The 15,122-nt window shown below is 46.9% G+C and overlaps 1 protein-coding gene across 1 annotated transcript; it reads left to right on the forward strand.

The window, feature by feature from the left end:
* Positions 1–3,484: 3,484 nt before the first annotated feature.
* On the forward strand, positions 3,485–4,946 carry LOC128121568 (histone H3.3A). Its single transcript, XM_052756349.1, has 4 exons — positions 3,485–3,614; positions 3,981–4,118; positions 4,228–4,381; positions 4,471–4,946. The coding sequence occupies exons 2-4, from the start codon at positions 3,991–3,993 to the stop codon at positions 4,597–4,599; spliced, it is 411 nt and encodes a 136-aa protein (XP_052612309.1). The 5' UTR covers positions 3,485–3,614; positions 3,981–3,990; the 3' UTR covers positions 4,600–4,946.
* The last annotated feature ends 10,176 nt before the right edge of the window (positions 4,947–15,122 follow it).

Genomic DNA, 15,122 nt, shown 5'->3' on the forward strand with positions numbered 1-15,122 from the left:
CGGTGGTGGTGCACACCTTTAATCCCAGCATTCAGGAGGCAGAGGCAGGTGGATCTCTGTGAGTTCGAGACCAGTCTATCTACAGTGTGAGTTCCAGGACTACTCAGAGAAACCCTATCTCAAAAAACAAAACAATAACAAAAAGAGAAGCAGGGGGTGGGGCCGGGAGTGAAAGCTCATTTCCAATAACCTGAAGAGTAAGGTGGGGGGGGGGGGGGGCGAATGGAAATTGTTAGTGTTCAAGAATGACACATACTTTTTTTATTTAGTTCTGACGAACTGGTAATTCCTAAACAGGCGAAGTCAATTGTTTTGCCGCTAGAGCTGTTTGAAGATGAAGGATTCCAAAAGGAGAAATAGAAATGATAATGAATGGCTTTATTCTTATGATTGAATCCAAAGAATTGGCTTGCATGTTGTCCCTGAAGTCCCCAAGTGTGAAGTCACAACAGAAACTACATCTCATAGACTTAATTTTTAATCATAAGAGCATTATAATACGAGGCCGGGTGGTGGTGGTGGTGGCTCACGCTTTTAATCCCAGCACTCAGGAGGAAGAGGCAGATGGATCTCTGAATGCGAGGCCAGCCTGGGCTACAGAGCAAGTTCCAGGACAGCCAGGGCTATGCAGAGGAACCCTGTCTCAGAAAACCAAACCAAACCAAAACAAAAACAAAAAACAAACAAACAAAAAAAGACTGTTAAAAGAGATTCTGAATAAACACGTACTGTAGAATTGTGAGATGATATCATCCAGATTGCTTAATTTACTGAAGAGGGAATCGAAACCCAGAAAAGTTAAGTACCTTGCAGAAAGTCACTCAGCAAGTTAGTGAAGGGAAAGGAACTAGAATAGGACCATCGATGGTGCGTTGTATCTACTGCCGTTCTAACTGCAGTGCGTGGGATCACCTCCCCATGTCAAGCAAGCGCACTCTACTCTTGAGCCCCACCTCACTTGTTTGGTGTTGATTGTGTTGTACTTCCAATTCCTCCCCATGTCCTGTGCTACTTTTCCTCCAATTGTCAATTTAGGAAAGAGAAAACCCCATATTAACTATCCCCAAAGGGGGACACACTGCTTTAATTCTTAGATGGATGACATCTACATCTTGTTTTTTTCCCCGGGGAAGGTTTTAGATTACTTTTGACATTATCAAAACCTGGAGGAGAATAACTGAGTGTGATGGCACATGTGTAATCCTGGCACTCCAAGCAGAGGCAGGGCCGGGTAGTGGTGGTGGCGGCGGCGGCGGCGGCGGCGGCGGCGGCGGCGGCGGCGGCGGCGGCGGCGGCGGCGGTGGCGGCGGCGGCGGCGGCGGCGGCGGCGGCACACACGCCTTTAATCCCAGCACTTGGAAGCAGAGGCAGGTGGATCTCTGAGTTCAAGGCCAGTCTCATCTATAAATTGAGTTCCAGGACAGCCAGGACTGTTACAGAGAGAAACTCTGTCTTAAAATCAACAACAATAGAAAAGAAGCAGAGGCAGGAGGATTGCCACAAGGTGAAGTCTATCCTAGACTACTTAGTAAGACTATCTCTCAGAACAGAAGCAGATAAGTGTAGAAGCCAGGTATAACAGTACACTACTTTAACCCCAGAGGCAGGTAGAGCCCTGTGAGTTCAGCCATCATGGTCTTTAAAAAAAAAAAAAAGAAGATGGGTGTGGTAACATGGGTCTTTATTCCCAGCAGATCCCTGAGTTCGAGGCCAGCCTGGTCTGCAAAGTGACTTCTAAAACAGCCAGGGCTATGCAGAGAAACCCTGGTGTTAAAAAACAAACAAACAAACAAAATCTACAAATATTGGTGTTTCTACAAATCTATCAGGTTTTTGTTAGAAGTAATAATCATCAAGTACAAGTATTACACAAGGACATCCACTTCCTTTATCTTTTCCTTGTGGACCCATATTGATAGCCTCTTGGGACTGTTGCCTCTCCTGGTGTATTTATTTCATACAATTGAATTAAATAATTCAAGAAATATATAACCAGATAATTACTTCCCTTTTGTTTGCTTGATTTTTTTTTCTTGGTTTTTCGAGACAGGGTTTCTCTGTGTAGCTTTGTGCCTTTCCTGGAACTTACTCTGTAGCCCAAGCTGCCTCGAACTCACAGAGATCTGCCTGGCTCTGCCTCCCGAGTGCTGGGATTAAAGGCGTGTGCCACGACCGCCCAGCTGTTTGCTTGATTTTTGAGACAGGGTCTCACTATGTAGCTATGGCTGTCCTGGAACTCTTATTATAGACCAGGCTGGCCTCAAAGTCACTTGCCTCTGCCTCCAGGGGCCTGGGATTAAAGAAATGTGTGTGCTACCATGCCTGGCAACTTTTTATTTACCTTTAAGTACATTGAAATAAAATATTTCGTGGTGATCTGAATTAAACACGTGGAAAAAAGGCCCTTTGTTGTTTTTAGACAAGGTCTCACGGTGTAGCCCTGGCTGGTCTGGTACAGCATTAAACTCACATAGATTTTGCCTGCCTCCAGAGTGCTGGGATTAAAGGTCAGCTTCTTTGGCTTTTTTTTTTTTTTTTTTCTGGAGACAGTGTGATATATATTCTAGACTGGCCTTGAATTATGTAGTTTGAATGACTTTGATTTTTGGATCCTGCATCATCTCCCCATATTACAGGTGAACACCCCAAGCTGGGTTTATGGAGTACTGGAGGGAAAAAAAAAAACAAGATTTATAAAGACAAGATCTCATTATGCAGGCCTGGCTGGCTTGGAACCCTCTATGTGGATTAGGCTGGCTTCAAACTCACAGCGATCCGCTTGCCTCTGAGTTGCCTAAATGCTGAGATTACAGTGAGGGTCACTGCTCAACTCTGAAATAATTTTTTGAAATTTGATTCTTTGTATCTATCACACTTCCCCACCAAACAATTGCTTTTTGGTTTAAAATATGTATGCATGATACACAAAACACTGTACACTGTAACATGATTTACAGGATTACATTTCTCACAATGTACTCAATAATCAAAATTTAGCAAAAAGTAAATAATTCAGGGAACACATTTTATTCTACATTGGAATTATTATTATACATTTTCGTAAAATCTTTCTGAAGTGCTCTTTTGATGCAAATAGTCTTAGGCACTTGCCGGCCGGACTTTAATTCTGAGAGGCTAGTGCAATTCATTTGCATTGACTTTCTATTGTAGAGCTTTGGAACCAAGAGAAGGATCCAAACATAGCTCCATTTTATCCAATCAGAAGAGCTGCTTAGTGCTAAACTCTGATTCGTCTATTCCTCTTTGCATCCATCCAATCATGAAGCAATTTTAACAGCCAATCAGTGGCCTAAACACCCGCCAATCAGGAAACAGGCCCGAAGTACGGCCTTTGTGTCGGGAGATGTCAGCGCGTCGGCGAAAGCTCCCGCCAATCGAAAAAGTCGTTGGTGTATGCAAATAAGGGTTCTGTGACGTCGTGACGCAGCGTGAAGCGTCTATATAAAAATGGAGGCGTCGGGGGGCTTGGAGCGCAGAGCGGTTTGGTCGTTCGTTGGAGGAAGGTCTTCCGTTCTACTCGGCGATTGCGGCTCCCGTTTGAGCGCTAACAGCGGCGCGGCGGTCCCAGCAAGGGCCTCAGACCTCGGCTTTGGGTGAGTGCTGGCGGCGCCCGGAGGCTCGGTGGCTGTGGGGACCGCGGGCTTGGGCGGCCGGCCGGCGCGGGGAGGCTGCCCGGGAAGTTGGCTTTGACCGTGAGGTTGCGGCCCGCCCGCCGCCCCCTCCGTCCTGTCTGCTTCCCGGTGGTGACTCACAGGTCCCGACGCGGTGTTCCCGGCCGCCCGCGGAGCGGGAAGTGGCTCCTCCCCGCGCTCCCCCTCCCGGGGGAGGCCGCCGCCGCGGCTCGGCGCAGCCTGAGTCATTAGGGGAGGGGGAGGAGGCGGCGGCGGCGGCCGCGGCTCCCGCCGCCATCTGCTGCCGCGAGGAGGGGCGCCTGGGCTTGAACGCTGCTCGTCCCGCAGGTGAGAGAAAATGGCCCGAACCAAGCAGACCGCTCGGAAGTCCACCGGTGGGAAAGCCCCCCGTAAGCAGCTGGCCACCAAGGCGGCCCGGAAAAGCGCGCCCTCTACTGGTGGGGTGAAGAAACCTCACCGCTACAGGTAGGCGGGGAGCGGGGAACAATGCCTTGGCCGCCGCGGGCACGGCAGGGGCGAGCGCCCCCGCTCCTCGCCGTGCCCTGTGACGCCCTCCTTTCTCCGATGGCTGCAGGCCCGGGACCGTGGCGCTGAGAGAGATTCGTCGTTACCAGAAATCGACCGAGCTGCTCATCCGGAAGCTGCCTTTCCAGAGGTTGGTGAGGGAGATCGCCCAGGATTTCAAAACCGACTTGAGGTTTCAGAGCGCAGCCATCGGTGCCCTTCAGGTAAGAGAGACAAAGGCTTGCTGGCGCTGGGGGCGGCGGCGTGGTCTCTGCAGTGAGGGAGTTAATGCTGTGGCTCTTGTCCTCAACAGGAGGCCAGTGAAGCGTACCTGGTGGGGTTGTTTGAAGATACCAATCTGTGTGCCATCCACGCCAAGAGAGTCACCATCATGCCCAAAGACATCCAGTTGGCTCGCCGGATACGGGGGGAGAGAGCTTAAGTCGAGGCGGTTTTTACGGCATTTTGTAGTAAATTCTGTAAAATACTTTGGTTTAATTTGTGACTTTTTTTTTGTAAGAAATTGTTTATAATATGTTGCATTTGTACTTAAGTCATTCCATCTTTCACTCAGGATGAATGGGAAGAGTGACGTTCACAGACCTCAGTGATGTGAGCACTGTGGCTCAGGAGTGACAAGTTGCTAATATGCAGAAGGGATGGGTGATACTACTTGCTTCTCATGATGCATGTTTCTGTATGTTAATGACTTGTTGGGGTAGCTATTAAGGTACTAGAATTGATAAATGTGTACAGGGTCCTTTTGCAATAAAACTGGTTATGACTTGATCCAAGTGTTTAACCATACATCACTGTGATAGAATGTGGGCTTTTTCAAAGGTTGAAGATACAAGTTTTAACCACAGTGTAACAGTTTCCTAAAAAAAGAGAAAAAAAAAGGAAGAAGAAAGTAAACCTGGCAGCTATAGACTACACTATGTGCATTTATAATAGCTATTTTATATATTGTAGTGTTGAACATTTTTAAATTAAATGTTTTACATTCACAAGTGGTGGGGAGTCTTGTCATTAAGGTGTGTGTAATTTAGTCCAGTTGGTATTTCCTGACTAGACTGCATTTGTTTAACAAAGTAGAAAAAATGCTATGCGTATTAAACCTTGCATAAGTCCTCATTCTACCACATGTTGACTAACCCTCTACCCGATAACACATACACTAACGGGGATTTTATTTATAAGGGCTCTAGAGTAAAATAACAAGCTATTCACACCAGCATCACCTGTTACTAATCTAGTTAGTGCAGCTTTTCATTGTGTTGTTTGGTCTTATACCTAGATTGAGTTTGGTTTTGTTTCTTTTTTAATCTTTAAGGGGAAAAACAGTACAAGGATTGTTTTTTCCTTGTGGAGTTTAAACATGGGGTAAAGAGTACAGCTTCAGCTTATTGGGCCTCTGCCAATAAAGATGGGTTAGGTTACACCTGGTTGCTGTCCTGGCAAAATCCTTTTTATAGAGATGGCCTTCAAGTGGTTTTTAAAAGTATCCTATTGAAGTTTTTAGGTCAATTATGTATGTTGACTAAATTTACAAATAAACTTGTTTATTCAACTAAGTGTCAAACCTAAATTGAATACACAAAGCTTTTAGTACATCTATTATCTAGATTTCTAATTTCAGTTCTTTGCTTGATGGAAAAAGGAAAATGACTTGTAAACATGTAAACAGGCCAATACTCCATAAAAACAGTGAGGGCTGGAGATAAAAGAATTGGTAGGGGTTGGGGGTTTAGCTCTGTGTTAGAGCGCTTGCCTAGCAAGTGCAAGGCCCTGGGTTCGATCCTCAGCTCCCCCCCCCCCAAAAAAAAAAATTGGTAGAGCATTTGCCTGGCTTTCAAGAAGTCATGGGTCTGATGACAGAATCCGTGGTGCTATTGTATTTATGGTGCCTGGGCTTAATGACAGCTTATTTATAGATCTCCCATAGTGTTAGAATTACTGTGTCACAGGAAAAAGGTTTTGAGGGTCTTTGTGGATCCTTCCAGCAGGCTCTAATAAGCTGGTAGGTGTAGATGAACAGTCTTATTAAAACACAGAGCCGTGCCGGGCGGTGGTGGCGCACGCCTTTAATCCCAGCACTCGGGAGGCAGAGGCAGGTGGATCTCTGTGAGTTCGAGGCCAGCCTGGTCTACAGCGTGAGATCCAGGAAAGGTGCAAAGCTACACAGAAACCCTGTCTCGAAAAACCAAAAAAAAAAAAAAAAAAAAACACAGCCGGTTTCTTATTTAATAAGACTTCATCTACAGGTAGGTGTATTTTTTTCCCCCCTGAGACAGGGTTTCTCTAGTCCTGGCTGTCCTGGAATTCACATCAGGCTGACCTTAGCTCTAAGATCTGCCTGCCTGTGTTGGGATTAAAGGTGTGAGCCACCATTGCTCTCCATGTAAAAAAAATTTTTCAGTTATACACCTGAATATAATTCAGGTATCGCTTTTACCTCCCATTACTCATTGTTTGGTTGGTTCCTCTGTAACCCTGGCTGCCCTGGAACTAGCTCTGTAGACCAGCCTGGCCTCCAACTCAGATCTGCCTGCCTCTGCCTCCCGGGTGCTGGGATTAAAAGGATGTGCCACCACACCCAGCCCCTTTCCAACTACAAGTACCCTGCTTTCATGTCTTATTTGATTGAGACTCACTGATAAGCCATCTTTTCAACTAGGGAAGAATGCTAGTGAGCACTAGTAAGAGTTAGCAAGACATGGACCTGAGTAGTCTGCAAAGCATTCTAGTGAAGCTACAGTAGCTAAAGAAATTGCCGCCTTACTGAAGGGTAGCCCAGACTGGCCTCAGCCTCCAAAGCGCTGGGATTGCAAGGTGTGGGCTGCCACAACTAGAACTTTAAGTCAGTTTGGATAGTTAGAGATGTTGAGAGTCAGGTAGAGTGGGTAGCTTAATGGACATGGCATGAGAAAGGACAGTGGTGTGGTCCAGTACAATGAAAATGGTTGCTCCTGAATGAGTCATGTGATGTTGGGCTGGGCTGGAAAAGAAGCCCGAGACGTCCACGAGGATTGGCTTGTAGCATGACGTTGGCTGTTGGGAAGCCTGGAGGCTCCTGTTTGATCTGTGCCTCTTGGGCTTCACAGCCTGAGTACACACCATTGCTGGTTCTAGGCAGCTGCCTATGTAGGATATCCTTGGACTGGCCTCTAATAAAAGGGAAAGTTGGGCTGGGCCGTGATGGCGCACACCTTTGATCCCAGCACTTGGGAGGCAGAGGCGGGTGGATCTCGGTGAGTTCAAGGCCACCCTGGTCTACAGAGTGAGTTCTAGGACAGCCAGATCTACACAGAGAAACCTTGTTTCGAGAAAAAAAAAAGTTGATGAAAAGTTTCACAAAATGTTGAGGGAAGCCTTGTATGTGTGTGCTGGGGTTTGAACCCCTGGCCTTGTGTGTGGTAGATGAGTACTCTACCACTGAGTTAACTCCCCGGCTATGAGAGGCTTGGCCCTCTGACTCAGCCAGGCAGGATCATTTTCAGTAAAGAGAGGCAGGTTACAGTGTACAGTTTGCCCCAGACAAGTTTGTTTATTCCTGTGCCTCTTTACTGTCACGTTTGACAAATTATAGTGAAGTGAGCCTTTGGTGCAGGGACAGATGAACAGAAACGCTGGCCTCAAAGGTTCTTGACTCAATGGTTTGTAAAGATGTTTTGTCCTTTAAATTTTGCTAGAAACGTGTTCTCAGTGTCCCAGTTAACTGAGAGATGGAAGTCTGGAGGGGAGAGGACTGGGTGGGTAGGCTTCTGGCCTACCACTTTTTTTTTCCCCCTTGGGTTTTTTTTTTTATTTTTTTTAATTTTATAATTAATTTAAATTTACATATCAGTCAGATTCCCTTGTCCTTCCTCCTCCCACCCCCCAGCCTTCTGCCCCAATCTGCCCCCCATTTCCACTTCCTCCAAGGCAAGGTCTCCCCTGGGGAGTAAGCCCAGCCTGGTAGATTCAGTTGAGGTAGGTCCAGTCCCCTCCTCCCTACACCAAGGCTGTTGCAGAGTGTCTCAGCATAGGCCCTAGGTTCCAAATAGCCAGCTCATGCACCAAGGACAGGTCCTGGTCCCACTGCTTGGGGGCTTCCTAAACAGTTCAAGCTAGTCAACTGTCTCACTTATCCAGAGGGCCTGGACCCCCCTTGGGTTTTTGAGACAGGGTTTCTCTGTGTTGTTCTGGAACTCGCTCCACAGACCAGGATGACCTCAGACTCACAGAGATCCACCTGCCTCTGCCTCCCAAGTGCTGGGATTAAAGGCGTGCGCCACTGCTACTTTTGAGTGCAGATGTTGCCTTCCAAAGGTGCACAAGCTAGGCCGTCCAGCCAAGGGCTGGCTTGCTCATGACTCCCAGTATTTCTCATCCTCACCCACTCAAACTGCTTTGCAGTGGTCTGGCCTAGACGTGAGGTACCAGAGGCAGGATGGGTTCGGTGAGTCAAGAGCAAGCCATGCACTTAGCCAAATGTTTGCTGCCTCTCCACTTCTTGGTTCCTTGAAAACACATTGTTGCCTGGTGGCAGGCATTCAGGCATGGGTCTGTGAGGATCTGGAATCAGGTAGAGGGACAGAGGGAGGTACATGGCAAGACATAGCTGTTAATTAGACAAGAAACCCAGGCCTGGACCCTTCAGTTTTTGCCTTGCACACCACAGATCTAACCTACCACAGAAGAGGACTGAACTGAGCAGTTTTAGCGCCCCCTGCAGCCGGCCATGAGAATCTTAAGTATCCACTTTGGGTACTCTATTACCCTAACTTCATGAGTCCTTGGGGTGAGAATGTGTCACCTAATAAATGAAACAGTTCACTTTTTCTTAGGCCCACATTGCTTCCTGCCTCCACTCCAGTGGTGTTTAAACCTGCACTGTGTTCCTTAGGAAGATGTTCCCCCCATGCACTGCTTGACTTCTGGTCAACATTTTGGTGTAAGCAACTACCCTATGGCTACTATCCCAAGGGCAAAGTTAGGAGAAAAAGCCAACCCAAATCTTGAAACATTCTGTGGAGAAGGTTGATGTTGCTTTGCTTTAGTTTAGTTTTGGTTTTTCATGAGTAGCCCTGGCTGTCCTGGAAGTCACTCTGTAGAGGAGGCTGGCTTCTGCCCCCTGAGTGCTGGAGCTAAAGGTGTACACCACCACTGCCCAGTGGCTGAGGCTGTTCTGATGGGCACTCTGGACCAAGTGGTTGATCCCTTTACTCTGTTCCTCCTTTAGTAGGTTTGGGGAATGAAGAAGCTGCTACCTAGGTGATTGCTGCTTGAACAGCTTTGATAAAGTATCAGGAGATGGTGCTGTCTCTATCCGGCAAGGTCCTGCCAACTGTCCCACTGATTCCAGAAACTCTCCAGACACCAGCACCATTCCATGCAGAACTACAACTTCATGTGATGTGCCCCAGCTTGTCCCATCCTCATCCAAGCGCCATGCCACTTATAGCAGAGGCCAGTCTTAAAAGATTTTATTTATTACATCTAGTGTTCTGTATGCATGTATGCCTGCAGGCCAGAAGAGGGCACCAGATCTCATTATAGATGGTTGTGAGCCACTGGGTGGTGGCTGGGAATTGAACTCAGGACCTCTGGAAGAGCCAGCACTCTTAATCAGAGTCATTTCTCCAGCCCTCAGTGGCCAGTTAACAGCTCACACAAACTTCAAAGTAGCACTCCCACCACCTGTGCTGAGAACCGTTGCTCACTTCTCTTCCCCACAGAGAAAGCTAGGAGGCTCTGCAGATGCTCACTGCTGGGGAAGCAAGAGGAGATGGCTTCAGTGAAGCTGACTGGCAGGAGGAGCCAGATCATAGATGGTCAGAAAAGGGTACAATGGAGGGACACGAGCCAGGCTCTGAGATCTCTCTGGTGGCAAAGAAGCAGCCTAACTTACAGAGCTTTGCTTACCGATGCTCTTCCAAATGCAGAGTGTCCTGTGCCCATCGGGGCCTCTTGTTCTCCAGGGAGGAGAGACTAAGCTTCATCTTGGCCCTTTTGTTGGTGGACCAAAGGCTGCAGCAGCCTGCAGTCCTCATGGGGATGGGGGTGGCAGAGAGAATAGGCTGGGGCTCATGACTCAAATTCAAAGTCCCTTTCTATCTGATTTGTCTATCTCCATCTGTAAAATAAAATTTCTGTCCAATAGGCTTACAAGGATTTAATAAACAGCCTGTGCAAAGTTGGGCATGGTAAGTCCAGAGGACAACTGTGAAAACATTAAATCAGAGAAGTCTGGTACAATGACCAATTAGAACACAAACTAGGTCTACACTGTAGTGCCATCTTGCTGGCTACCAGCCCTTCAGTCTGTGCCAACTTGAATCTGTATCACCGTGCTATAGAAGCTTTTGTTACATTATCACATAAGAGCAAAGAAAACTTACCAAGAAGCCGGGCGGTGGTGGCACATGCCTCCCAGCACTTGGGAGGCAGAGGAAGGCGGATCTCTGTGAGTTTGAGACCAGCCTAGTCTACAGAGAGAGTTCTAGGACAGGCAGGGCTAGACAGAGAAACCTGATCTCGAAACATGTGCCCCCCCAAAACAAGAGTCCCATAGTGTGTGAGATGGGTGGGCTCTCGACAAACATTATCAGAGCCATGCATTTGGGAGATAAGGACCCAAGTCCTACATGGGGAGGCCAGGCTGAGCCTGCAAGGAAGAGGCCAGAGCTAGACTAACCATACAGCACTTCCTGATGAAAAAATATTGAGTCTTATCAAGAAAGACTGAAGGGGCTGGAGAGATGGCTCCATTTCCAGCAGCCACACCAGGCTGTTGACAATGACCTATAACTTCAGCTCCAAGGAATCCAACACCTTTGGCCTCTTTGGCCTCCTGCACTCACATGCACATACCCAGAAATAGTTACCCACACCTATACATGATTTAAAAATAAAAAAAAAATTTAAAAAAGCCCAAAGAGATGAGTGTTTCACTTTGTCTTGGGAGGCAGACATGTCTTTAACAGAGAAGAGGCATCTTTGGAGTACCTGTCCCTAGCAGCTGTGCTGCTGAGAGAAGTTTCTTGGCCAGTAGGGCAGAAACAGGCCTTGGGGATGCAATGTCCACACTGAGTGCTGTCTTCCTCCAGTACTGTGACATCTGGCAAGGAAATGGGAGGGAGAGTCAAAGGTCAAAGCAGACTTCCTTCTGAAAAGAGTTCCTGTAACAGGACAATTTTAAAAAGGGAGCAGAGTCCCTCTATGTAGACCTGTTTAGCCTGGAAACTCACTATGTAGCCCAGGCTAGCCATAAACTGCCTGGAATTACTGGGATTAAAGGTTTGCCAGAGTCTTGATTTTTTGTTTTGTTTTGTTTTTTTGAGACGGGGTTTCTCTGTAGCTCCGGCTGTCCTGGAATTCCCTCTGTAGACCAGGTTGGCCTTGAACTCAGAGATCTGCCTACTTCTACCTCCATCAACTCACCAGAGCCTTGTTATTTAATGCAGAACTCAGTGATCTTCCTGCCTCAGCATTCTGAATGCTAGATTTACAAGTTTGTATCACCCATGTCCAGTGCTGGTGAGTACAGTTTCAACACGAAGAAAGATGGCAGTAAAAGCATGGGTGTGGGAACAAAAGGGATCATGATTCTCCTTTGTCTCTCAGAAAGCTCTACTCCAATCAGCACAGTCGTTTCCTTTCTGTTGTTGTGATAAACAAAATGACAAGCAATTTCTGGAATAGATTTTGGCTTACAACTCCAGGGAGAGAGATTCCATAACGGCAGGGAAGGCATGCAACCAGAATAGGAAGCTAAGCTGTCACATCTTTACATGCAAGAACAAAGTGAAGCTAGGTAGTGGTATTGCATGACCTTAACCACAGCACTCAGAGGCAGAGGCAGGTGGATCTCTGAGTTGGAAGCCAGGCTGATCTACACAGCTAGTTCCAGGACAGCCAATGCTACACAGAGACACCCTGTCTCCAAAACCCAAAACCAACCAAACAATATAAAAAAAATAATAAAAATAAGAACAGGCATGGTGTTTAATCCCAGCACTAGGGAGACGGAAGCTGGTGGATGTGAGTTCAAGGCCAGTCTAGTCTACATAGTGAATTTCAAGTTTGCTAGGATGACACAAGTCTTTTCTTAAACTAGCCTCGACATCACAAAGATCCACCTGTCTCTGCCTCCTGAGTGCTGGAATTCAAGCTGCCTGCCATCTCACCTGACTTAAAAAAAAAATTCAAGCCTGGTGGTGGTGGCGCACACCTTTAATCCCAGCACTTGGGAGGCAGAGCCAGGTGGATCTCTGTGAGTTCGAGGCCAGCCTGGTCTACAGAGTGAGATCCAGGACAGGCACCAAAACTACACAGAGAAACCCTGTCTCAGAAAAGAAAAAAGAAAAGAAACAAACCAAAAAAAATAAATAAAATAAAATAAGAGCAGTCAGGCGGTGGTGGCACACGCCTTTAATCCCAGCACATGGGAGGCAGAGGCAGGCAGATGCCTGTGAGTTCAAGGCCAGCCTGGTGAATCCCTGGACAACAGAGAAAGCCTGTCTCAAAAAAACAAAAAACAACAAAAAAAAAAAAAAAAGGGAGAAAAGAAAAGAAAGAGAGAAAGAAAGAGCGAGGCTGGAGAGATGGCTCAGAGGTTAAGAGCACTGGCTGTTCTTCCAGGGATCCTGAGTTCAATTCCTGGCAACCGCACGGTGGCTCACAACCAGCTATAATGAGATCTGGTGCCCTCTTCTGGTGTGTAGGCAAGCAGGCAGACAGAACACTGTATACATAATAAACAAACAAACAAATAAACAAACAAACAAACAAATAAAAGAGCCCTACACCTCAATGTAAGCATAGCATTTATCTCAATTAGAGGTCAGATTTGAGGTTGTGCCTCCCAACCAGATGGTAGGAGCCTGAGGCTCTTTATCTTTCTGCCCAGTTGCACAAAGGAGAGTCCAATAATGCCTGTTGAATTAATGGAAGTCTGATAACAAGAGCACTTATTCTGTGCTTCCAAGTATCAGGTGCAGTGCGATCCCAAAGGAGAAAACACCAGCCCTGTTGTAGAAATGAGCAACTGAGGTTCTGAGTGGTTGAATCTTACCCAAGTTCAACTGAACAGATATTCAGACTGTTAGATTTCCAGCTGAGCTAGGCAGAGAATGTGCGCAGAAAAGGGGCTTCTCTGTCACTACAGGACGGTGCCTTGTAGGCAGACATGGCTTCTGACTTTCATTTCAGCCATCTCCAATTTGTTTTGTTGTGGTTTTGGTTATGCAAAAAAAAAAAATGCTATATTGAAGTGTACTCAAAAAGCTGGCTGTCAAAAGAAATTAGCGATTGTATCTTTTTGTTATTGTGTTTTGATTGTTTGTTCTTGAGACAGGGTCTTGTCCTGTTCCGGTGGGCTAGTTTTTGTTTTATCTTATTTATATTAATTTTATTATTATCCCTTTGAAGCTTGTTTTTTTTTTCTTTTTTCTTTTTTTTTGGTTTTTTTCGAGACAGGGTTTCCCTGTGTAGCTTTGCGCCTTTCCTGGAACTCACTTGGTAGTCCAGGCTGGCCTCGAACTCACAGAGATCCTCCTGGCTCTGCCTCCCGAGTGCTGGGATTAAAGGCGGGCGCCACCACCGCCCGGCTCTTTTGGCTTTTTGAGACAGGGTTTTTTTGTGTAGTTTTGGTGCCTGTCCTAGATCTCGCTCTGTATACCAGGCTGGCCTAGAACTCCTGCCCAGAGACAGGGTCTTAAGGAGAATTAGCTAGCCTGGAATTCACTATGTAGATCAGGATGATCTTCAACTCCAGATCATCATGCCTCCATATAGAGCTGCCTGTCTGAGTCCTGTACCACCACACCTGGTGAGAATTCCATATCCTCTTGCCTTGGTCTCTTAGGAGCTGGGATTACAGGCATTTAATCACTGCTACTGGCAGTTCTCCCCACACCCCTCTTGATACAGATTCTTGCTGTGTAGCCATGTGTAGACCAGACTGGCCTTGGATTTGCCACTCCCCTGCCGTAGAGAGGGTATTGTAATTCCTGAGTGCTGGAATTACAAACCTGTGCCATTACATCCTCTGTTTTTTTTTTTTTTTTTTTTTTTTTTGAGACAGGGTTTCTCTGTGTAGCTTTGGTGCCTTTCCTGGAACTTGCTCTGTATGTAGCCCGAACTCACAGAGATCCGCCTGGCTGGGATGAAAGGCCTGGGCCCGGCACCACACCCTGCTTTCTTAATTTACATGTCTTTTGATAACACAGGCTGTTTACTTGTTAGTTTTGTAGACAGGCTCTTGCTCTGCAGCCCAGACTGGTTTCAAATTGGAGATCCTTTTGCCTGAGTCTCCCATGTACCATGCCTAGTGTGGAAAATCTTTTTTGAAAAAAAAAATGTATTTTGTGTGTTTCTTTGAATGTGTGCGCTTCCTCCTACCACTGTTCCCCTCCTTCAAGGTTACAAAGTCTTATTAGCTCTGTCTTTTCTTCTAGCTGCTCTTTTTTGAAAATATGGTGTTAGGGGTTGATCCCAGGGTCTTGAGCATGGTAAGTACAGGCTCCACCACTGACCGACATGCCAAGCGTCTAAATTGCGTTTTGAATGCACTGGGCGAACTGTGGACAAACTTCTGAGCCGACTCCAAGCTGCACCCCTAGCCACAGTTCTCCACAAGGCTCCCTCTGCAATCCCAGACAGGCTGCTTTTCTTATATTTCAGTCCTTCCTTCGGTTACAAGGTTTCACATAAGGTGAGCAGGTGTAGACAGGCATCCAGGCGAGGATCTGGGCCAGAATGAAGGCTCTAGACAGATGGTCCTGTCTCTGAGACCAATGTTCTCATGGAGGAAGCACTTGGCGGGAGCGAACAAAATAACCTAATTTTGCAGTAGCCCTTGGGCCTTTGAAGAGGGCCTGGGCTTGCTTCCTGCTGCTGGCACCCTCTTTCAGTTCTCCATCGCTGGGAGCCAGAAAAAGAGCCTGTAAAAGGTGACTTCTCTGGTCACTTTCAAGCTTG

Source organism: Peromyscus californicus, unplaced genomic scaffold (genome assembly GCF_007827085.1).
Source record: "Peromyscus californicus insignis strain IS unplaced genomic scaffold, ASM782708v3 Scaffold_3__1_contigs__length_106647218, whole genome shotgun sequence".
NCBI lineage: Eukaryota > Metazoa > Chordata > Mammalia > Rodentia > Cricetidae > Peromyscus > Peromyscus californicus.

Coding starts and splice junctions, on each gene's coding strand:
- LOC128121568 (XM_052756349.1), top strand. CDS start 3,991: ATGGCCCGAACCAAGCAGACCGCTCGGAAGTCCACCGGTGGGAAAGCC. Junction 4,119..4,227: donor AAGAAACCTCACCGCTACAG/GTAGGCGGGGAG, acceptor CGATGGCTGCAG/GCCCGGGACCGTGGCGCTGA. Junction 4,382..4,470: donor CAGCCATCGGTGCCCTTCAG/GTAAGAGAGACA, acceptor TGTCCTCAACAG/GAGGCCAGTGAAGCGTACCT.